Consider the following 24,403-nt stretch of genomic DNA (forward strand, 5'->3'; position numbering starts at 1 on the left):
TGACACAAGAAAATTCACCAGGATTAGCGGATAACATATACACCATTGAAAAGTTGTTTATTTTGGTAATGTGTTAGCAAGATTAGTATGACTAGGTGCATCTGTAATGTCCTTAACCATAGTCGTCATCAAATGTAATAATGGAAAATGTTTTACTCCATGCTTGTGCAGGCTTATTTCAAATGGAAATACAATAGAAATGAATGCAGAAATTCTTGGTTTAACCTTGGAGAGCAATGGAGTGAAGATTTTGGAGCCTTTTGATGCATCTGTAAAATTCACTAATGCTTCTGGAAAAACAAACGTAAAGTTGGTGGTTTCAGACATATTCATGAATTTTTCATTCACCATCTTGAGATTGTTTTTGGCTGTTGAAGAGGATATCTTGTCATTTTTAAGAACCACGTCAAAGAAATCAACTGTTTTATGTTCAGAATTTGACAAAATTGGAACCATAAAAAGTAAGTTTATTGTATGAATGGTATCTAATCTCTGTGTTATTTGTATACATTTCATTTTGTTTCTCTTTTAGCTTTTAAATTACCAATTTGTACCATGCAGGTCCTGCCAGTGAACAAGTTTATACATTGTGGAGACCTCAGGCTCCATCTGGTTTTGCTGTGCTTGGCGACTATTTGACTCCGGTGTTAGTCAACTTCTAATCTTCTATGTTCCCCTCACTTTCACCCTTTATAATCCATACAAAAACATTAAGTCTTGATTCCTCCTTTGACAGTGACAAGCCACCAACTAAAGGTGTCGTTGCTGTTAATACTAGCTTAATACATGTTAAGAGGCCAAAATCTTTTAAGCTGATTTGGCCTCCTCCACACGTCCTTCCGGCTGAAGGCTCTGGTATTACTGAATTGACTGTTGATGAAGGCTGCTCTAAAGGAGAAGCAGTGTGCTCAATTTGGTTTCCTGAAGCCCCAAAAGGCTATGTTGCAATGGGTTGTGTGGCTTCTCCAGGAAGGGCACAGCCTCCTGTTTCTTCAGTCTTCTGTATTTCGGAATCTTTAGTTTCTCCTTGTGGATTGAGAGATTGCATTGTTGTTGGGTCATTCTCTGGGTATGGTATATCCTTTTGTGTTCTTTGTTTGCTTTCTTGGGTACTTGAATTTGCTGATGAGTAATGCCTGATTTACACCTTTCACTTTTGAGCTTAGATCATAGTCTGTACTTTAATATTTCAAAAGTAACAAATAGTGCCACCTTTTGCAATCTTTTAACAATACCCTCGAAGAGGTGGCTAGTTCAAGATGCTGAACAGCAAAATTTTATTTTGGAAAAATACCACGATTGTGGGAATGGACACACAGTAGAAAACAATGCCAGTCCATTGAAATATGATATGCTACAAGTGAATATTTGTGATAAGGAATGGATCCTAATTTTATGATGACCGACCACTTTAATTATGCTCTTTTCTCAGTTCGTGTAACCACTTATTGATTTTTGAGGTTTGACTTTAGGTGCCCAAACTTGGCATTCTGGCGGGTTGATAATTCTATTGGAACATTTCTATCTGCTGATCCTGCCACTTTGAGTTTGACTAATAGAGCATATGAATTACGTCATTTGTACTTGGGTTATCGGGAAAATTCTCCTCAAGAGCTGAAAGGCTCTGATCAAGCTTCTAGCTCTTTGGGTAACAATACGATTGAATCAGAAAGGTCATCAACTGTAAATTCTAGGAGGAGGATTGAAGCAGTTGCATCCTTCCAGTTAATATGGTGGAACCAAGGTTCTGGATCAAGAAAAAAGTTATCTATCTGGCGTCCTGTAGTCTCAGAAGGAATGGTATATTTTGGTGATATTGCAGTTCAAGGGTACTAACTAACCTTTTCTTAAACCTCACTAAGTCTCTATCTACTTTGCATTATAGTGCAAAGTGATACTTATTCTTTTAATTATTTTCAGGTATGAACCACCAAATACTTGCATTGTTCTCCAAGATTCAGAAGATTATGACCTGTATAAATCACCTTCTGATTTTCAGCTTGTTGGACAAATAAAAAAGCAAAGGAAAATGGATAATATATCTTTCTGGATGCCTCAGGCTCCACCTGGTTTTGTTACATTAGGATGTGTTGCTAATAAAGGCAAACCCAAGCAATCCGATTTCACATCATTAAGATGCATTCGTGCTGATATGGTGTCAGCAGATCAGTTTTTGGATGCAAGTATATGGGACACATCTGACTCCAGGTATACGGAAGCACAATTTAGCGTATGGACAGTTGGAAATGAATTGGGAACCTTCATTGTGAGGAATGGATTGAAAAAACCTCCTAAGAGGTTTGCTTTAAAACTCAGTGGTCCGGACATACCAAGCGGTTCAGATGATACTTTGATCGATGCAGAAATAAGAACTTTCTCTGCAGCACTATTTGATGACTATGGTGGTGTGGTAAGTTCGCGACTTATATTATGCTTGAGTTCTGAGTATGTTTGCAGCTTTAGTTCCCTTTAATAGTAAAACATATCATGCTGTGGGCATTGAAGCCTTCATTAAATGCTAAAGTTGATTTGCTTTCACATATTTTTTATATATACTTATTGAGTTGTATACTTCAATGAAATCTGTGTTTGTGAATATGAGTTGAAATCCTAAATCATGTTTAGTCTTCATCTACTCTTTTGTCTACTGACATTCCCACATGCACTTTGACTTGTGCCTTTACATGTTCATTCTTGTCTATTTGTACTTAACTGTGCTTGTTCGTTTGTGCTCCTAAAATTTCATTTGTTAGATCTCTATATGTGTGAGAGACAGATTCCTTCTATGGGGCCGGATTATTTATTTCTATATTTGTTTCCTAACTATTGTTTTCACTCTGCAGATAGTCCCACTTTGTAATATTTCTATGAGTGGCATAGGATTCACCTTGCATGGGAGACCCGATAGCCAGAATTCTAGTGTTACATTCTCTTTAGCTGCAAGGTCATTCAATGATAAATATGATTCGTGGGAGCCTCTTATCGAACCAGTTGATGGATCACTGAGGTAAGCTTTTGCTAGTTTAAATCTTTCATCATCCTTCCCTAATTGGTGGTAGAATTATGTAGCATAGAGTAATTAATACAGATGGAATAACTGTGCAATAGTTGTCTTTGGCATTACAATGTCCATCATACATGTTTTCCTTATTTTTGTCCTCTAGATAAATATATTGCCTCATATGGTAAGGAAATGTTAAAAGAGGTACTTAGTATCACTCACTCTCATAATTTCTTGCATGCAAGAAATTGTCATTATGTACATTTTGTCATGCATTTGACTTTCATAGTGATGTGGATAACGATTTTGCCCTATTTTATTTATCTATTATTCAAATGTAGTGTGTCCGTATAAAACTGTTGGATATGACGGTAACTATAGTGATGGCCTCTCTAGTCTCTTTATTATCTCATGCAAATCCTTTGTCCATCTATTATTGCTCTATTTCTTTTTTAACCTTTATCTATTCTTTGGGGGGCGGCAGGGTTATCATTAACAGTTGTTTTCACTTTTCATAGGTACCAATATAATCCTAATGCTCCTGGTGTGGCTTCAGAGTTACGAATTACTTCGACAAGAGATCTCAACCTGAATGTGTCTGTTTCAAATGCAAATATGATTTTACAAGCTTATGCAAGCTGGAACAATCTTAGTCATGGCCAAGAATCATGGGAGGTATATTTCTTCGTCTCTTGTTATAGATATTTAGTTTCTTTTTGTTGCCATGTCCATTAGTGCTAGATATAGGATGTCTGTAACTTGGTAGAGTACTGAGCAATCTGTGCATCAGAGAGGGAGACTTATATAATATTACCATTACCGGTGAAACTCTTAAATTTGTTAACAGGAAGCAAGTTCTCCCTCTAGTGAAACCAGATCAATGACTGCTGTCCATCAAAGAAAACATCACTACATCGTGCCCCAGAATAAGCTTGGAAAGGACATTTTTATCAGGGCCTCTGGAGTCCGGGGACTCCCTGACATAATTGAAATGCCAGCCGGAGACAGGAAGGCCCTAAAACTGCCTGTTCCAAAGAACATGCTGGACTCTCATCTGAAAGGAGATCTTCTTAAGAAGCTCCGACTCATGGTAACCATAATTGTGGCTGAAGCTGAGGTGCGTTCCTGTCTGGATTTTCTTCTGATTTATACATGTGGTGTTACTGATGACTTGAAATGGACATACGAAGATGAATATTATTATGAGGATTATGTGTGGAAAATTTATGGCCGAGTGTTAACTTGTGTGACTGAGCAACACTGAACTCTTATTTACTGATGACATATGTTGCAGTACAAAGTTTCATATTTTTGCTTGAATTTCAATGTGTGTGTAGGGGGGGGGGGGGTACTTAAAGATAAGTAGATTGGATATGTAAAATTAACACGATAGTCCAAATTTTCTAATGACGGAAGATCGAGTCTACTTTACTGCTTAATTGGCCCTCAGATCTCTCGATGAATTAATATACATGCTACCAGCATGTGCATTTAATTGTGATTTTCATCTGATCATGGATTTTCCTTCTCTGGTTGAAAAACATACATTCTTGAAATGTGGTTCTAAACTATGGTCCCTACCAACATTTTGGTGATAACTGATGCATGTTTTTGGAAATGCTGTTTGTTTGAGTTCAACAAATTCACTGCCTTAATGAGATTTAGTTATTGACTTGAGCATGCAATGATACCGTATACAAGTTCTATGTACTAGTTGGTTGTCATCCTGGTTAACAATTTTCGGGGCAGTGATTTGATGTGAGGATTTTCCTCAATTGTAGTTCTTAACATGGTTTAAAAAAGCATTTGTAAGGAGCACAAGGCGCACAAAAACCACATGAATTTCTTTTTCCATTCGTTTTGGGTTTTGCGTGGATCGAAAATGAATGGGTTTCATGTTTTAGGCTTCAAGCATCAATTTCAAGTGGCATGTGTAAAAATAGCTCTAATTAGAAGGATTAAAGGAAAAATGACTATAAATTGGAACGCAAACCCCACGTTCTGATTCAGTACTCTCACTACTCTCACATCTCTCTGTCTAATTATGTGTTTTCATATATTTGCTACTCCCTTTGTCCCATGAAAACATGCTTATTTTCCTTAACTGTCCATGCCATAAAAACATGTCCATTTCTTCCTTTTTTTCCCTTTATTGCAATAATATCCCTTCAAAGCTATCATTACATAACAATACCTTTAAAGTGGGCCCCTTCTTCCACTCACAATACAAATAACACTAATGTATGACCCTTTCTCCACTAACAATTCAAACAACACTAAATTTCTTAACACTCGTGCTCAAAAGGTTTGTGCATGTTTTCATGGGACGAAAGGATCTTGTTTTGTGTTTTATTATACATTAAATATAATTTATATGTTTTTATGATTCATGCCTTAAGGTTTAAAGGTTTTTAAAAACTTTGGGTGTCAGTTCTTATGAATTGCAGTGTCCATGCAACATCAGACGATCATATATGTTATTGATATTTCTCATGATGCTGCTGTCTATTTACTTGATTGCACAGCTCTTGAAGCCTGAGGGTCTGTCATCACATCAATTCAGTGTTGCTGTCCATGTTTTTAAAGATCAGAGTCAACTTAGTCAATCACACCTAAACCAACAAAGTGCGCGAACTTGTGGAATTGAGCCAAGAGGTTCTGAATCTTCAGAGATTATATTCGTGAAGTGGAATGAAGTATTCTTCTTCAAAACTGATTCAGTGGTTCGTTTCTAAACTGCTTGAATACTAAATTATTAAATATATTTCTCATATGTACTTGGATCTTTGAGTACATGCACATATACATATAAGTTCTTGAAGTGGATTGCCTTTATTGTATTAGGGGGCGTTTACTTAGGCGGATCAGCCTAGTTGGATAAAAAATGATATAGGCTAATCTCTTGTTTACTTAGATGGATTGGAATTTTGGGATATCCCAAAGCCCTCGGTAACTCCTATCATTTGGATAATTTCATTTGATTCATATCCCATTCAAAAGGTGGGATTAGAGAAATTCATGTAACATGGATAAAATCTCAATCATCTATCTTATCAACCATGAAAAGTAAACACCCCCTTAGCGGCTCATATTGCATTTTCTAGTCTCCTGCATTAGGCTGCTCAAACATATCTTGAATAATCCCCTATTTCTGTTTAAAAAGACAAAGGGATAATAGCCATACCTGAAACCTTGTATCTCCCATATTTTACTTCCAGCCCATCCATCCCCAATTTCACTGGGTAACTTTGGTGAGGGCTGAGAGAAGTGCTGGAAAGGAGGGCAAGGCTTATGGATTTGATAGAAAAGGAAGTCTTTCCCTTTGGATGGAGTTATCTGTCAGGCATAGTTTCCCTCCCTTATTTATTGCCAGTAAAAAACTCAAATTTTAATGTGGATTGCGTTTGAGTCAAAAACTTCTGAAACACCTATTTGCACACCAGATCTGAGTAAAAAAAGGAACTTGCTAGCCCAAATACTCTCAGCTTTCTTGTTATGAAAAAGGAAAGTCCAATCTGTGTCAGTTTGTTTCCTCGAGTTCTTCTTTGAAATAACACTTTTGGGTACCTAATGTATCCCGTCCAAACTTTGGAGCATAATGTGCATCCAAATAACAAGTTAGGAGTGTTAAGTGCAAAAGAATTATTCTAAAAATGTAAATCTTGCTGGATGATTCAGCTGCCAATGGAAATATGTTGTCAAGTGCCAAATCCACTGGGTCAGGTGGTTTAGTTCCATGATAAAAGAGGTCCTATTATTACATGAAGTTCAGAATGTTAGTTTAGGGGGTTTAGTTCCAAGAAAAAAGAGTTCATATTATTAAGCAAAAAAAAGTGCAAAATATTATGTTTGAAATGTTAAATGCAAATCTTGCTGGATTAGTCAGCCACCAATTGGAATATGTTACAAACTGCCAAAATTAACTAGTTTTTGGGGTTTAGTTTCAAGAAAAAGAGAGTTCATATAATTAAGTGCGAACAAAAAATCCTGCAAGTTCAGATGGACTAAGTCCCTAAATATTTTTTGAGTGTAATTATCACAGGTTTTGTATAGGTGTAACTATCAGATATACTTTAAAAAGCTATTTTTTTATATATCTGTTGATGAGTCAGTGAATTGACTGACCTGCTTTAGTCATTGAGTTGAGCCCGTACCATGTGCCAGTTGGTACTATAATCTAATCGTGAACGTGAGCCAGGCAATCTCTTGTGGAAAGCTTTTTGACCGTTCTGATTGAATGATTATTGAAACTGTTGGTGTCGTTTGTGATTCTCTAGTAAGCTTTGATGTTTTAGTATATCTCTCATGGCTCCACCGTTGTGTTTATATTTCACATATCAACTCCTTCTGGCATTGCATCTTGCTAGCCATGGACATAACTATTTGAGATTATCAGTTCTTATTCGCAGTATGAGTATCAGCTTAGTGGCCACATCTTACTTTATGTGTTTTACAGGACTGCTGCATGCTGGAATTTACTGTAACTGAGACTGGAAAAGGTAATTTTTGGTTTCCTATGGACTCAATGTGTTGACATAACAATGACCAATTAAATAATATAAAAGTGTATTTGCAAAGTTGAGAACATTGTTTTAGTGGCACTTCATCTATAACATTATACACTCCATTGTATGCACATGTGTTTAATTAAGCTTATCTTTAGTTATCTTTTCTGGTGAAAATATTAATTATACACATACTTATACCAGCTGAATTATATTTTTATAAAGTACAGTTCCCACAACAATAGATGCTTCATCTGCATCCAATCATTTCCTGGATAGATTTGTCAAATCAAGGATTTCTGACACTTTCTGACTTTTGTTTACTTGTCCTGGACTATGTGGAGCTAAACCAAAAAAACCAATTAAATGTACATTTTCCTTTAGATTTCCTCTTTCTTTTGCTGAGAAACCTTGCTCAGATTTCCAAAATAGAGTTTCTCACAGACCTTGTTCTAAACTGATTTATTCACTTTGATTTGGCATTGCAGATGAAGCAGTTGGATCATGTTCCTGTTCTTTGAAAGAGTTGACTAGGGCTCAGGCCAACTCGAATTCCATTAATGATCTGAATGAGTTCTGGCTAGAGCTGTCATCTAGAGAATCTTCGGTGACCCTTCCCCTTCCCTTATCCCCTTCCTTTTTTTTGTAGACATAAATGGATGAGTGTCTGTGGAGTTCAAGAAATAGAACTGAGTGGGAGCTCCTCAGCTACATTTTTAACCTGATATCCCTTTGTTATGCAGCTGGAAGGCAGAATCAGAAAAGTTGGTAGAATCAAATGTGCTGTGTTCTTGCGACCTAGACTGGGAACTGAAAGTCCTAAACCAATAAATGGTTTCAGGAAATCTGGTTCAATTCAGATTAGCACATCCCCAGAGGGACCATGGACGACAATGAGGTTAAATTATGGTTCACCTGTTGCATGTTGGAAACTAGGAAATAATCTGGTTGCAAGTGAAGTCCGTGTATGTGATGGAAACAGATATGTCAGCATTAGATCTCTGGTATCAGTTCGTAATAATACCGAATTTACTCTGGATTTATGCCTCAAGCTCAGGGCTACAAACGCAGATGCAAAGTCAGAAAGTGGTGAGAGGAAGATGGCTCAGTATGACGGGAGTAAATTGGCAACTGAGGAACTGTTTGAATCTCAGAATTACAGCACTACTAATGGTTGGTTTGCATGTTCCAACTTTGAGGAGGTAAATAATACGCAGAAAATGTTTTTTTGTACTATTAAATATAGATGAGATTGTAGAATTATATCTCATCTTCAAGTCAATTTGTTTAAATGACAGAGAACATGGTAGTACTATGTGTCATGCTCGGTGTTAAGATCCTTGTTTCTTGTCCCACATTGACTGCTATAAGTTTGGACAACCCTCCCCTCTTATATAAGGCCTTTTTAGGGGGTGAGTGACCCACCCATTTCTACACTCAATACACACTCAACTTTGTGGAAGCTAATGGTTGTGTTTTATACACACTAGTTATCTGGAATTTAACACCAGATTCCAGATTCACTGCCTATCTTGAAGCCACTATATGTGAATATACAGATGTAGATATTGGCATGGCATGTGTTGAGAGAGAGAGAGAGAGAGAGAGAGAGAGAGAGAGGGAGAGAGTGATCTAGTAGTCTAAGAAAGTGGTTATATTGACTGGATATGGTGAATTATTAACTAGTCACTACATACATGTTGCAGGAACTGTCCAGAGTCGACTTGCCTTCAGGATGGGAATGGATTGATGAATGGCGTGTTGATAGTACATCTGCCAACACAGTTGATGGATGGGTATATGCTCCAGATTATGAAAGTTTGAAGTGGCCAGTTTCATACAGTTCACCAGAATATGAGAATCGTGCTAGGCAAAGGAGGTGGACAAGAAACAAGAGACACGTAGCTGAGGGTCTGAAGTCGCAAATAATGATTGGGTCTCTAAAACCTGGAGAAACTATTCCTATTCCCTTACCTTGCCTTGATCAGTCAGCCTCGTATCTGTTGCATCTGAAACCTGTAATAATAGAAGCTACTAACCAATATTCATGGAGTTCTGTCATGGATATATCTTCTCAGTCACAGGATTTGGAGAGATCAGGTGAAATCCGAGAAGTTTGTGTCTCCAATCTGACGGAGACTGAAAAACTCTTGTGTTGCACTGAAATAAATGAAAGTTCATCAAATAGTTCGCATGGTTTGTGGTTTTGCTTGAGCATCCAAGCCACTGAAATTGCAAAGGATACCCAGTTTAATTCAATACAGGATTGGACTATTGTTGTTAAACCTCCTGTATCGATTGCTAACTATCTCCCACTTGCGGCTGAAATTTCACTTCTTGAGATGCAAGCAAGTGGTCATTTTCTTTCCTGCTACAGAGGGGTGTCTGGTCCAGGGGAAAGTGTCAGGGTGTATGATGCTGACATAAGAAATCCATTGTACTTCTCTTTACTTCCCCAGAAAGGATGGCTGCCACTACACGTCAGTCTATCAATTTTTCATTTTTCTCTCTCTTTCCTGGGAGAACGTATATTCCTAAATATGACTATTTCAATGGTAATTAACTTGCATTGTTTTGTATTAGGAGGCCGTTTTGGTATCACATCCTCACATTTCACCGTCAAAGACAATAAATTTGAGAAGCTCTGTGTCTGGAAGGTTTCAAATTATTATTATATCTTATGCTTTTCATTTTCTATGGACCAGAACTAATTTGTGCAATATACATTTCATGTGCAGGATTGTTCAAATTATTATTGAGCAGAATAATTCCAATGAAGTGCCTTTGCAGCCAAAGATTATTAAAGTGTATTCTCCATATTGGTTCGGAGTTGCAAGATGCCCGGCACTTAGTTTCAGGCTTGTTGATGTCAATGCTAGAAAAATGAAGAAGAATCCACTGTCTTTTCACACCAAAAAGATCGAAGAGGTCATTCTTGAGGAGATTACTGAGGAGGATATACATGAAGGTTATACACTTGCATCTGCATTGAACTTCAAATCTCTTGGCCTGTCTGCATCTATTGGTCACTCTGGAGAAGAGAATTTTGGACCTGTTAAGGATCTTTCTCCACTTGGAGACATGGTAAACACCGTGAAAGTTCTGCACCTTGATTTATATTAGGTTTTATCTGATCATCATTTTGTTTATCGTTAGGATGGATCTCTGGACATTTTTGCTTATAATGCCGACGGGAAGTGTATGCAACTCTTTGTATCTACAAAGCCTTCCCCATACCAGTCTGTCCCAACAAAGGTGGTTTAATCTCTTCATTAAAATGATTCCTGCTTTTAAGTATAACTTATGCCTGCCTTTTTTTTAGGTAATCTCCATTCGACCATTTATGACGTTTACGAACAGAGTTGGTCAAAATATGTTCTTGAAGTTCAGCAGTGAAGATGAACCTAAGACTTTGCGGGTGTCAGATGCCAGAGTCTCCTTTGTACATAATAAAACACAAGGACCTCATCTAATTCAGGTCAGTGCATCAGTTCTCAGCTTTTAAGTGTGATTAGCTCTTTCGACAATAGTACTGAATGATGCATAGTTATGTAGTCCTAAGATTAAATGTTAATGGCTGCATTTAAGCTGTTTATCACATCTTGCAAGCAGTAGCTTGAGTTCACATCTTAAAAGACCAGGCAGTAGCTAATCAGATTATGGATCCTGTACATGTTTGTAAACCTCTTCCATGTCAACATCTACCTCCAATGCATTTCTCAGTTTTTTTAATATCCGGTTGGTGGGGATATTCTTATATTAAATGTTTAATTCATGTTTACTGGCTTTGTTTAACTTATTTTGGTCGTACTGTATAGGTACGATTACACGATACAGATTGGACATTTCCTATTCAAATAGTGAAGGAGGATACTATCACACTGGTCTTAATGAAACATGATGGTTCACGGATATTCATACGAGCAGAAATTCGAGGCTATGAGGAGGGCTCTCGATTTATAATCGTATTCCGCCTTGGATCAGCTAATGGTCCTATTAGGTATCCTGGCCTCTACTTTTTTAATGGCTAACATCTTCGTATAGATTTCTACAAGTTTAATATGCATTCCTCAGTGCTAAGAGAGATGTGTTAATCATATGTGAGAAATACATTGCGGGACCAATTTTCTGTATATTCATTCATCAACTTAATGCCCCTATATATAATACCAGAGTCCCAACACTAATAGAACTAGGGAAGCTTATTAAAATCTAATACTCAATAACCATATAACTCCAGCACTCCCCAACCACCTAGAACATAGATAATCATGTCTAGCTTGTCACAGAAGAAGCATCAAAATAATTATTAACTCAAAACTAGGACTTGTCAGCATTGACAAATTAATTGCCTTCAAAATGGGAAGACCGATTCCCTTCTCCAATATCTTCTTCCTCTTTAGATTTCACTCAACAACAGCGACAAAAGTCAGTTGAAACCTCGAAATTTCTTGAATTTGAAGCAACTTTGTATTAATCAGCTGAAATGGTGACTTGAGTTAACAAAGGAGCATCCTCTTGTGACAAGAAAGTTTGGACACATCAGAAGGTGATGATGATGGTCGATTGATTTGTATAGTATGTGAGTCCAAATAATTCAAAGCATAAGTTTGGTTTTCGCTATTCTTAGCATCACGGGCACCACATAAGGACCATAATATGTTTCTCCTCCTCACACATAAATTCCCACCAGAAAAAGCTTTACAGAACCAACTGTTACCAAAAACAGAATCTGAACCTTTACCAAAATGGTATCACACCAATTTGATGCTGACCCAACTAAACAGGTAAACAAAGCAACTTGCCCAAGACAAGATGCAACAAACCAATCAAACGATATAAACCTCAAATGGAAGCTGGTATACAATACCAACCAGGTATTGATCCTAACAGATACAAAGATTGATAGCGGACGTCAAGATGATTCAAACGAGACCGTACGGATCAAATCCTGGCAACTCATGCGCCCTTGCGCACACAAAAAGCAGGTTCTAGACAGAAAACCCCATTATGCAGGAGAGTCACACTCACTGCTTTTGGCCGCTGGACTTCCGGCAAAGGTCACTCCGTGGAGGCGCACCTCCCTGGCCGGGTGGCTTCCACTGGTTGTGCTTAAAATCTGAATGGGTGGCTCCCCTCCCTTTTTACCAAAAAAAAATTGAATTGTTAGAACCCTAATTTTGAATTCCTATATCTTATTGTTCCTGATACCATGTTAAGCATATGTGAGAAACATACAGTGGGACTAATTATTATGTATGTTCATCAACTCATAATACACCTTTTTACTACCTCTGTCCACCAAAAATGACATAGTACTACCTAATACTAAATTACCATATATAATTCCAACAAGATGAAAGTTATACTTCTAGTTATTTGGACAAGAAAACATTGAATATACTATTAAAAAAGGAGACTTCCAAGTCCTCATAGCTGGCACCCATGTATGGTTGATCATCCAGAAACCACCTGCCCAGTCCCCTATTCCTTACAATTTTCCCTATCCTATTCCTTGCGGTGGGCGAAGCAAATATGAGCATATATTATATATTCCGTTGTTGATAATCATCATACACCCATGTCTTGCAAGAATGCTGTTTTGGGGATCAGGTTAATGAAATGTATTGGATGTATCCATGAACCTATACACACAAAAGTGTTTCAAGAATGTTATGCAGGTGTTCTTCTGTCGTGATTACATTCTGTTGTTCTCCATGCCATATTAATTAGTTTGGAGCATCCCGTTCAGCTTTAATGATTCCTCCTGTGCTATGAACACCTTTAGGAACCTGCGGTGACCTTTCTGTATTTTTTTCTGCATTGGCAGAGTGGAGTGGAATGTGATTAAGAGGCTGATTATAGTTGCTTATATAGATTTAAATCATGAGAACTCTGTTTTAACTTAAGTGATTAGACAAATCTCTCTCCATTAGCTCCGAAATTTAATTTGGAAACCAAGTTATTGACCAATGTGGCCATTACTGTATTTACACTAGTTTACAGGATGCTTAAATTCTTTATTTTTTCTGCTGGTCTCATTATTTTTTCTGAACAGGATTGAGAACAGAACGAAAAGTAGTATAATAAGATTTCGACAAACTGGATTTGGTGGTGATGATGCTTGGATTAAGTTACAGCCACTGTCAACAGTAAACTTTTCTTGGGAGGATCCCTATGGCCAAAAAAATATTGATGCTGAGTTCTATACCGGCATTCATACTGGGGTTTACAAAGTTGATCTGGATAAAGCTGGATTGTCCTCTATTGATGACAACTGTGATTTCTTTATCCATGTTGCAAATATTGGAGATATTAAAGTTGCTAGATTTATGGACAGACATTATACAAATTCAAATGAAAGAAGTGGAGCTCCAATGCTGGGGGGGAATTGGGGAAATACTGATATCCATGCCAAGACAACAGAACAAGGATCTCCACTTGAGATCATACTAGAGTTGGGTGTTGTCGGTGTCTCTGTCATGGACCATAGACCAAGAGAGCTTGCCTATTTGTACATGGAGAAATTTTTCATATCCTATTCGACTGGCTATGATGGTGGAACAACAAGCAGGTTTAATATTACCTTGCTGTTTGGTTTTGTTAACTTTAAAAATAGTTTAGTTTCAGAAGAACTTGACCTGGCATGATATAAAATAATCACTTTGCTTGGCTGTTACCTTTTCCCTCAAGGTCATTATGTCTTGGATGAGCATTCTTCTTGTACGCATCTACTTAGATGAGCATTCCTCTTATAGTCTTATCTATATGTTTGATGTTTGATGTTTGAGCTTGATAACTTATATTCGATGTTGGAGAATCTGCTTATGCAGTATTTCCTCATTCTTTTGACAAACTTCTTTCTAAACTCCCAACAGACGCACTGATCCAATTGTATATTTGAATAGCGATGTGATCTTCACTGGTTTTAAATTATTTACTTGCTCTGTTGTCAGGTTCAAGCTTATACTTGGTTACATGCAGTTAGACAATCAGCTTCCTCTGACAGTGATGCCAGTACTTCTTGCGCCTGACCAGACTCCTGACGTGCAGCATCCAGTGTTCAAAATGACCATTACTATACGCAATGAAAGCCTTGATGGTCTCCAGATCTACCCTTATGTTTACATACGGGTATTGCCTTTGAAGATAATTTCAATATAGAGGTGAATTTTCCTGCAGATTATTGCTCATATTTTTTATTTGTTGACAGGTAATTGATAAAATCTGGAGGCTTAATATCCATGAGCCAATTATTTGGGCTTTTGTAGATTTCTTCAACAATATCCAACTAGATCGTATTCCACAAACTTCGGGTGTCACTCAAGTTGATCCTGAAATACGCGTTGAGTAAGTATCATTTATACATTTAATTAAATTAAATTTCTATAGGCTGCTATCTGGCCCTTTGCATCTACTTTCTGCCACTTGTTGGTACCTTCAGTTGCTTCAGGTATGCTTGATAAGAGTCAAGGGTGCTTATATTTATAAAAAGAGAGAGATGCATGAAAATACTTGAATTGAAGGCTCCATCAGCTTCCTGCCCAAGCATAAAATACCACATAATACGACCCTCGCCCTGATCAATTTATATTTCTACCTGCCCTCTACTTAACTAACAAGAAAAAATTGGGTACAGAAACACTAGAAAATAATCCAACTGATCTAACCAATTGGTGGTCTCCAAGGTGTTCGTATTTATAAACAAGAGAAAAATAGGATCCTCTAGGAAATATTAGTCTTACTCCCTCCGTCTCATTCAAGATGACCACTTTCTTGAATGGCATGGGGTTTAAGGTGTAGTTGTTGAGGGTATTTTGTTGAATCTTTTAATGAGAGAGAACAAACAAAATTTAATGAGGTTGTTCTACTATCTTTTAAGACTAGCTGTTTTATGTCTACCATATGGATATCCAAAAGATCTCCAATATCAACAGTGCTTGCATAATGCTTTAAAGTATATAAGTTAATTACTTTTGAGTAATATAAGACAATGGATTCTTTTAATAAAGTGTGATTGAGTACTTATCCTTGTTTCAGCTTGATTGACATTTCTGAGGTAAGATTGAAGATTGCTTTGGAGACTGCACCAGCCCAAAGACCCCATGGACTTCTCGGTGTGTGGGGTCCTGTTCTTTCAGCTGTTGGGAATGCATTTAAAATTCAGGTCTGAGGTTGTTGTCTGTGTTGTGTGTCTTTTTGATTTAAATATGTGTCCTCTAATCATACCAGAGTACTATGTTGACCTTAGATTTAGCTCTTTGAGTTTATTTTGTGATGAACTAGTTCCAGTTGCATTAACTTACAGATCCTGACACAATGGAAGAACAAAACTCATGCAGCTGTCCTCTGTCTTCCTTGAACCTTGTTTATTTGTGATTGTTTTAAAAGAATTTGTTTCCCTTTAAGGAGAATGTGGATACAACATCAGTTTGTTTCAAAATAATCAATTTCTCAGTTTAAGCTAAAATAACACGAATCCATGTATTTTACATATCAACTGTAATTCAACTATGTCAGGTTCATCTGCGGAAAGTAACACACAAGGACAGATTTCTTAGGAAGAGTTCTGTGGTTTCTGCAATTGGGAACCGCTTATGGAGAGATCTGATCCACAATCCATTGCATTTAATCTTCTCAGTAGATGTACTTGGGATGACAAGTTCCACATTGGCTTCTCTAAGCAAAGGTTTCGCAGAGCTGTCAACTGATGGGCAATTTCTCCAACTTCGCTCCAAGCAGGTATTAAACGTTCTGTATATCTCAATAATAGTATGTGGATGTTTCTTTGACTTTGCGTATTGGACAAAGGTGTGGTCAAGAAGGATTACTGGTGTTGGTGATGGATTTGTTCAAGGAACTGAAGCTCTTGCACAAGGTGTAGTTTTTGGGGTGTCAGGGGTTGTGAGGAAACCTGTAGAAAGTGCCAGACAAAATGGTGTTCTTGGCCTTGCCCATGGACTTGGACAAGCTTTCCTGGGATTTATTGTACAGCCAATGAGTGGGGCACTTGATTTTTTCTCTTTAACTGTCGATGGAATTGGTGCAAGTTGCTCCAGGTGTTTCAAGATTATAAACAACAAGACAAACTTCCAGAGAATACGAAACCCACGGGCATTTCACTCTGACAATATACTAAGAGAATACTCTGAGAGAGAGGCGCTTGGTCAGGTATTATACACCTCTCTTAGATTTGGTATCTGATTCGATTAATGCCAGTTGCCTTCAGCTGGAGAACCACTCAGGCTCATGATATCACAATTTTTTTCCAGTGTTAAACTTTGACCCTTCTCCATTCTTTATTTACTGATATTATGGATGCATTCAATGAACAATAATTTTAGCTCCCTCTGCTTTTCAAGATTCTAGATGGTCTTGAATACATATATAGAATTACGATTTAACTAGAAAAGTTGAGTTCTTACCACTCTAGCTCATGATATCACAATTTTTTCCAGTGTTAACTTGACCTTTTGCATTCTTTATATACTGATATTATGGATGCATTCTATGAACAATAATTGTAGCTCCCTCTATTTTTCAAGATTTTAGAGGGTCTTGAATACGTATATAGGATTACGATTTAACTAGAAAAGTTGAGTTCTTTATGATGAATTATGAACCTAGTGCGAACAGTATTGAATATTGTTTGAACACACTAACCTGGCATGCTCTGTTTCAGATGATACTTTACCTTGCTGAAGCAAGTCGGAATTTGGGATGTACCGAAATATTCAAAGAGCCATCTAAATTTGCATGGTCAGATTGCTATGAAGATTACTTTGTGGTGCCCTATCAACGGATTGTTTTAGTGACAAATAGGCGAGTGATGCTTCTCCAGGTAAATTGCTTGATCCTATGTCCTTCAAATTTTGACCCTCATTATAAAAGTACTTACCTTTAGAAATTCCATAATATCTTGTGTGTGAAGTGTGTGGCCCCTGATGAGATGGATAAAAAGCCCTGCAAAATAATGTGGGATGCACCTTGGGAAGAAGTTATGGCACTGGAATTGGCCAAAGCTGGCTACCCTAGCCCTTCTCATTTGATTATCCATCTCAAAAACTTCAGGAAAGGTGAGAGCTTTGTTCGAGTGATAAAGTGTAGCACTGAACAACACTCAGAAGACAGAGAGCCACAAGCAGTTAGAATCTGTTCAGTGGCGTGTAAGATGTGGATGGCACATAAGAACAATGAAAAACAGGTCTTTATTGGATTATCAAGCTAATACATACCATGATGCCGCTCGTATTGTTGTGTAATGTTTTCTTGTTTCTGCAGGTTCCCTCAAGCCAAAGACAGGGATTTTCTGGTAGGAGAGAAGTTGGTGCAAGAGAACATCATAAACAGAATATAGCCATCATCAAATCATTACGACTTTCTTCTTTAGGTTCCACTTCCAGTGAACAGAAATTTGTGGAACACAGTGTTAACTTTTCAAGGATTTGGAGCAGCGAGCGAGAACCGAAAGGTCGGTGTACTTTCTGCCGAAAGCAGGTCAGTGCTATAAAATATCAGATCATCCTTATCTAGTTTGTAGAATAACTTGTAAATCAAGTTCTATTGTCTAATAATTTTATGCAATTTTTTAGAGCTTGGGCAGCGACAAAATTTGTAGTATATGGCGGCCAATTTGTCCTGATGGGTAAGTTCTGATATCTCAGTACTCAGATTTCTGTGACATCAAGGATATAATAGAAGGTTGTTATAATGAAAATATCTTTCATACAGTTGCAAAATATTTTACATTTCTTTTCTTTTACATGGTCTCTTGTAAAATATTCATGGCTTGCTCTTATGATTTCTGCATTGGTTTACTGCAACCAAAACTTTTTGGATGTAATAATAGTTATACTTGTAACGAATGTTTAGAAAAAGCTTTTCTTGTGAAGGTAGTCGAATCATTATTAATTTATTACCATCCTCCTTGCTTAACACTGTTTATCCTTCAGGTATGTATCGGTTGGTGATATAGCTCGTCCTGGCTGCCATCCACCTAATGTTGCTGCAATATATAACAATTGTGATAAATTGTTTGCCTCTCCAGTTGGTTATGATCTGGTAAGACATCCTTTGGTGCTGAAGTTATTTTTTATTTCTGTCAGCCTTTATGAATTTCAACAAATTTCCACCTTCACTAGAGATGGCCAAGGATTTCAATTCTTCCCAGCCCTAAACCCTCTTTGTAATTATAACCCAGACACTGTTTTTGACAACTTGTGGTTTTGTTTATTTTTTTTATCATGCGATTTTTTTAAGTCTTTTTGAAGGTCACCATCTTTTTCTGTATGGTGAAATTACATCAAGTTTATGATTTAGTTGAGTAGAATCTGCTTCTTCCATTAGTAAACTATTTCTTGTTACATATAGGCTGGCTATATAGCCTAATAATAATAATAATATGAGATAATGACATAATAATTGTAATTATAATCATGATAATAATAAGTTTGAACCAAGTTTACTAGTAATATTTAATTATATGAGAGTTTTTACGTTAGTTGTATGCTAAGTGGAATTAAAATTGAAAATGAAATGTTGATCTTCACTTCAATTAAAATCCCTTGCAGGTATGGAGAAACTGTATTGACGACTACAAAAATCCTGTATCGATTTGGCATCCACGTGCGCCTGAGGGGTATGTCTCTCTTGGATGTGTTGCTGTGCCATATTTTGCAGAGCCAGAACTCGACTATGTCTACTGTGTAGCTGAATCTCTTTGTGAAGAGACGTCATTGGAAGAGCAGAAGATATGGTCAGCTCCCGACTCTTATCCATGGGGATGTCATATTTACCAATCAAACAGCGATGCTCTTCATTTTATTGCATTAAGGCAGCCTCGGGAAGAAACGGAGTGGAAGCCCAAGAGGGTTCTTGATAACCCCCAACTACATTCATGTGCTGATGTCTCAAACTGAATAAGTCAAGTGGAGTTTATTTTCTCGGAGTAAATATTTTTCGTCTAATCATAGGTTTCGGTTGTGTAGAGCTGTGGTTTTCGGCAAATTTTTGCTGCATTTTGAATGCGAGAATGATGCTTGAGGAGATCCAAAAGTTTTCCAGTTGGTTTATTTTATACGAATTACACTTCTCTCTGAAAAACACCCGGTTAATTTTGATGGTTGAGTTAAGCTTGTAGTGTAAAAGTATATTATTACTAGCGATTTTTTACTCGAGCTACCAAAAATATTCGTATGTAAAGATATTGATTTCAATAATTAATTTTCTTAAGTGCAGCTTAAATTTTGTTTTTATACAGTAATGTTTTCGTATGTTTGTAAATCAGTTGTTGGGCAAACTTTTGTAAACTTAGTAGAGATTGTGCATTGCACATAATTTACTGAGTCACACTAGTCAATTACTTAAATTAAATACGAGCAGTCATATAGGATAAATGCCTAATATGTACATAACTAGAGAATAAATCGCAGCCACAAGATCAAGAAAATCAAGGGCTAGTATTTACATATGTGATTTTCAAATTTGAAAGAGACAGTTCACTCTTACAGATTTACTTCACTATAACAAGGCAGGGGTATAATGGATATTTTACAAATAAAATTAGGGTTAACATTTGAATTAATTTCTAGATTTACTTCACTATAACAAGGCAGGGGTATAATGGATATTTTACAAATAAAATTAGGGTTAACATTTGAATTAATTTCTCATTTACGTAATTCAATTCCCCTCCCATCACCTCTTCCTGTCTTCTCCTTCTCCTCCTATTTCCGTCGCTGCAATCGCTCCCGTCTTCCAGTCACTCCAATCGTCGTCGCCTCATTTCGTCATTGTCAACATTCCGTCGCCTCCATCCGTCATCGAACAATGCATTCAAATTAGAAAGCAACTGGTTTCTTCAACTGATTTGGATTTCTCATTCTGATTTCTCTCATTCCGTCGTCAAACTTATTTTTTATAAATATTTCTTCAACCGATTTAGATTTGAACATTTAATTAGTTTTAGAATCAACAATTAATTAGTTTGAAGAATTCTGCAAATTCAAACATCAACAGTTTTTAATAAGTGAGATCTGCAATAGTTTATTATGCAATCCAAATTGAACATAAGAACATCTACTTACAATTAATTACTACATTCCTCTACTTTATTTTTATGTAGGTTTTGATCGACAAAAAAAAAAAGTGCAACCAATGACTCCAATCGTGAGTAACTCCTACCTGTTTTTCATTTAGTGAAGCATTCCATGATTAGAGTGAAGTGTTTGTGATCTATGCTTTGTGTTCTGTTTTTTCATATGAGTGAAATAAAACATGCTTAGAGTGAAGTATTATAGTGTTAGAGTGAAGTGTTTGTCATCCATGCTTATAGTGCATTGTTTTTTCATTTCAGTGAAGTAAAACATGACTAGAGTGAAGTGTTTGTGATCCATGCTTAAAGTGCTTTGTTTTTCCATTTCAGTGAAGTAAAAAATGATCAGAGTGAAGTATTTCAGTGTTAAAGTGAAGTGTTTGTCATTCATGCATAAAGTGTTTTGTTTTTCCATTTCAGTGAAATAAAACATACTTAGAGTGAAGTATTCCAGTGTTAGAGTGAAGTGTTTGTCTTACATGCTTAAAGTGCTTTGTTTTTCCATTTCAGTGAATTAAAACATGATTAGAGTGTCAGTGTTAGAGTGAAGTGTTTGTGATTCATGCTTAAAGTGCTTTGTTTTTCCATTTCAGTGAAGTAGAACTTGCATAGAGTGAAGTATTCCATGGTTAGAGTAAACAAAATCAAATATAGAAGATTGTGGAGTTTTTTTTATGAGACATATGGAATGTTATTATGGTGAGCGGGAACAAGATTGGAAATGTGGATTATCTACAAGGAGCAAGGGAATACTCCAAAGACTAAGAGCAAGTATTGCAGTGCATTAATGTTATCGGAAACAAACCATGAGTCATTCAAGAACTTGGCAACAACATCAAAGCATTATAAAGAATGTGTGGAAAACATGGACATAGATATGGAAAAAATTATTGTAAACTTCAAGCGTTCATGAACTATTGTAGAAAACTTCATTTAAATTCAACAGTTAGTTCTTATTTTACGTTAATATCTTGTTCACTATTTACTTCACTGTTGAGCTATTTACTTCACTATATGCACAATATACATCATTGGAGTTAAGTAAAACTTGCTTAGATTGAAATATTCTACGGTTAGAGTGAAGTGTTTGTGATGCATGCTTATAATGCATTATTTTATCATTTCAGTGAAGTAAAATGTGTTTAGAGTGAAGTATTCCAGTGTTAGAATGAAGTGTTTGTGATCATGCTTAACGTGCTCTGTTTTATCATTTCAGTAAAGTAAAACGTGTTTAGAGTGAGGTATTACAGTGTGAGAGTAAAGTGTTTGTGATCCATGTTTATAGTGCACTATTTTATCATTTCAGTGAAGTAAAAGTTGTTTAAAGTGAAGTATTACACAGTTAGAGTGAAGTGTTTGTGATGCATGCTTATAGTGCACTATTTTATCTTTTCAGTGAAGTAAAACATGATTAGAGTGAAATATTATAAGTGTTAGAGTGAAGTGTTTGTGATCCATGCTTAAAGTGCTCTGTTTTATCATTTCAGTGAAGTAAAACGTGCTTCGAGTGAAGTATGCTAGTGTTAGAGTGAAGTGTTTGTGATCCATGCTTAAAATGCTCTATTTTATCATTTTAGTGAAGTAAAACATGCTTAAAGTGAAGTATTCCATGGTTACAGTGAAGTGTTTGTGATCCATGCTTAAAGTGCACTATTTTATCATTTCAGTGAAATAAAATTTGTTTAGCGTGAAGTATTTCATGGTTAGAGTATACTTTACTCTAAGCATCCAGTATATACTTCATTATATTCACAATATACGTCACTGTACGCTCAATATACTTCACTAATATGGAAAACAGTATACTATAATCAATATTTCTTCCTTCTTGCACTTCCCTTTGTACTGACAACATTAGGAGGATTCCCTTCAATACTTTGGGCTATTTCAAAGAATAATGCATACAAGTTTTTAAATGCAATCTTCTTCTCGTCCACAACAGAGTGTATTTCATGATCATTACAAAAACCTACATGTATTGGCTTCACAAACTGTGACTTCAACCATCTCCATCCACGCAACTTCTCGGGTATCAACTTAACAAACTTATATTTCAACACACAAAAAAATGGCTGCACAATAGGAGTCGGCATTTTCCTTGGACAAAAGGCCAGCAGCAAATGTCACAGGGCAACCAAGATTATCCTTGCCCGTAAAAGGAGCAAATATCATGCAGTACCTGCATATTAAAATCACTATAAGGCATGCAGAATATACTTTAATCACAAACACTTCACTCTAAGCACGAAATATTTTACTCTAATCACGTTTTACTTCACTGAAATGATAAAATAGTTCACTATAAGCATGCATCACAAATACTTCACTCTGAGCACATTTTACTTCACTGAAATGATAAAATAGTGCACTATAAGCATTAATGACAAACATTTCATTCTAACACTGGAATACTTCACTTTAATCATCTTTCACTTCACTAAAATGGAAAAACAAAGCACTATAAACATGAATCACAAACACTTTACTCTAACCATGAAATACTTTACTCTAAGCACATTTTACTTCACTGAAAGCACTTAATAGAAGAACGCTTGCGTTTCACCTCATGTTGTTCATTCTTTCTTTGCTTTGTACCTTCTCGGCGACACACCACGTAAATTCAAGTAATGGCATCTTTTTCCTTTTTCGATCCCTTTTTACGGGTGTCAAACCCAACATATCGAGCATAATTGTAGTAGAAGTCCAATGCACATTCAAGGGTCATGAAACTTTGTCCAATTTTTGGTTTCAAATCATCGGGGCATTTTGGTACGTAAGCCACTGTAAGAAAAATATACTTCACTGTGAGCATAAAATAGTTCACTAAATGCATAATATACTTCACTAAAATGAAAATAGTTCACTAAATGCATAATTTACTTCACTGCAAACAATATTAACTTCACTAAAGTATATTTATTACAGATAGTACATACTTACTCACTATAAAGCATATTTACTAAACTACAATGTATATTGAGCATATTTACTTCACTATTCGTCACATGTACTTCACTCTAACGTCTTTTCACATCATACACAATATAATCATGTTGAGCAACAACACTTAATTGATAATAATTAATAAGTACCTTTAGATTCAGTTTCTCCTCATCTCCCGATGAAGACGAATATATTGGAAATGAATCCATGTCATAAGGAATCCAGACGTTGCGATGAAGGAATGGACGTGAAGAATGAATCAAATTGTGTTGATCAATCGTGAGCGAATTTGATCAATTGTTATAAATTCAATCAGAATCAAATCACGCTGATCGATCCTGAACGAATTCGCGCCGAATAAAACGTAGCTGATCAATCGTGAACGAATTGGATCGGGAAGCTGAATTTGGTTCAAATTTGAGAAATCGCACAAGAATTTGGTTCAGAAATCTCGCAGTAATTCATGCTTGATTATTGTGAACGAATTCGATTGGGAATCTCATATTTTTGGAAGAAATCCTAAACTAAATTTAGTTCAGATTTGCGCATGAATTAATGTTGAGATATGAAATATATTACTCCCTCCGTCCACTAAAATTTGTCCCACTTTTCCATTTCTATCCGTCCCCCAAAATTTGTCCCATTTCGCTTTTACCATTTTTGGTAGTAGACCTCATATTCCACTATCTCATTCCTACTTACATTTTATTATAAAACTAATATATAAAAGTAGGACCCACAATCCACTAACTTTATCAACTCACTTTCCATTACATTTCTTAAAATCCGTGCCCGATCAAACCGGGACGAATTTTCATGGACGGAGGGAGTAATAAATACAGATAGTAGTAAAAGTTATGA

At 36.4% G+C, this 24,403-nt stretch overlaps 1 protein-coding gene across 3 annotated transcripts in view; it reads left to right on the plus strand.

Moving 5' to 3' along the window:
• LOC125213442 overlaps positions 1-19,742 on the plus strand; it is a 45,511-nt gene extending 25,769 nt beyond the window's left edge. For 2 of the 3 annotated variants that reach the window (XM_048113997.1, XM_048113998.1), the window contains 30 exons: positions 172-461; positions 562-646; positions 737-1,069; positions 1,473-1,829; positions 1,921-2,410; positions 2,844-3,007; positions 3,520-3,676; positions 3,849-4,118; positions 5,527-5,724; positions 7,458-7,500; positions 7,995-8,113; positions 8,250-8,708; positions 9,213-9,986; positions 10,090-10,163; positions 10,245-10,590; positions 10,663-10,761; positions 10,829-10,984; positions 11,325-11,506; positions 13,565-14,080; positions 14,463-14,640; positions 14,720-14,856; positions 15,547-15,673; positions 16,027-16,248; positions 16,318-16,677; positions 17,189-17,347; positions 17,438-17,710; positions 17,788-18,003; positions 18,099-18,151; positions 18,459-18,567; positions 19,077-19,742. In XM_048113997.1, coding sequence (XP_047969954.1) covers positions 172-461; positions 562-646; positions 737-1,069; positions 1,473-1,829; positions 1,921-2,410; positions 2,844-3,007; positions 3,520-3,676; positions 3,849-4,118; positions 5,527-5,724; positions 7,458-7,500; positions 7,995-8,113; positions 8,250-8,708; positions 9,213-9,986; positions 10,090-10,163; positions 10,245-10,590; positions 10,663-10,761; positions 10,829-10,984; positions 11,325-11,506; positions 13,565-14,080; positions 14,463-14,640; positions 14,720-14,856; positions 15,547-15,673; positions 16,027-16,248; positions 16,318-16,677; positions 17,189-17,347; positions 17,438-17,710; positions 17,788-18,003; positions 18,099-18,151; positions 18,459-18,567; positions 19,077-19,424 — 7,294 coding nt within the window. In that variant the 3' untranslated portion in view covers positions 19,425-19,742. Of the gene's footprint in view, positions 1-171; positions 462-561; positions 647-736; positions 1,070-1,472; positions 1,830-1,920; positions 2,411-2,843; positions 3,008-3,519; positions 3,677-3,848; positions 4,119-5,526; positions 5,725-7,457; positions 7,501-7,994; positions 8,114-8,249; positions 8,709-9,212; positions 9,987-10,089; positions 10,164-10,244; positions 10,591-10,662; positions 10,762-10,828; positions 10,985-11,324; positions 11,507-12,293; positions 13,534-13,564; positions 14,081-14,462; positions 14,641-14,719; positions 14,857-15,546; positions 15,674-16,026; positions 16,249-16,317; positions 16,678-17,188; positions 17,348-17,437; positions 17,711-17,787; positions 18,004-18,098; positions 18,152-18,458; positions 18,568-19,076 lie in introns of those variants that run through there. The other variant, XM_048113999.1, reaches the window with a different exon arrangement.
• Positions 19,743-24,403: the final 4,661 nt, after the last annotated feature.

The sequence above is a fragment of the Salvia hispanica genome, chromosome 3 (genome assembly GCF_023119035.1).
Source record: "Salvia hispanica cultivar TCC Black 2014 chromosome 3, UniMelb_Shisp_WGS_1.0, whole genome shotgun sequence".
Classification (NCBI taxonomy): domain Eukaryota; kingdom Viridiplantae; phylum Streptophyta; class Magnoliopsida; order Lamiales; family Lamiaceae; genus Salvia; species Salvia hispanica.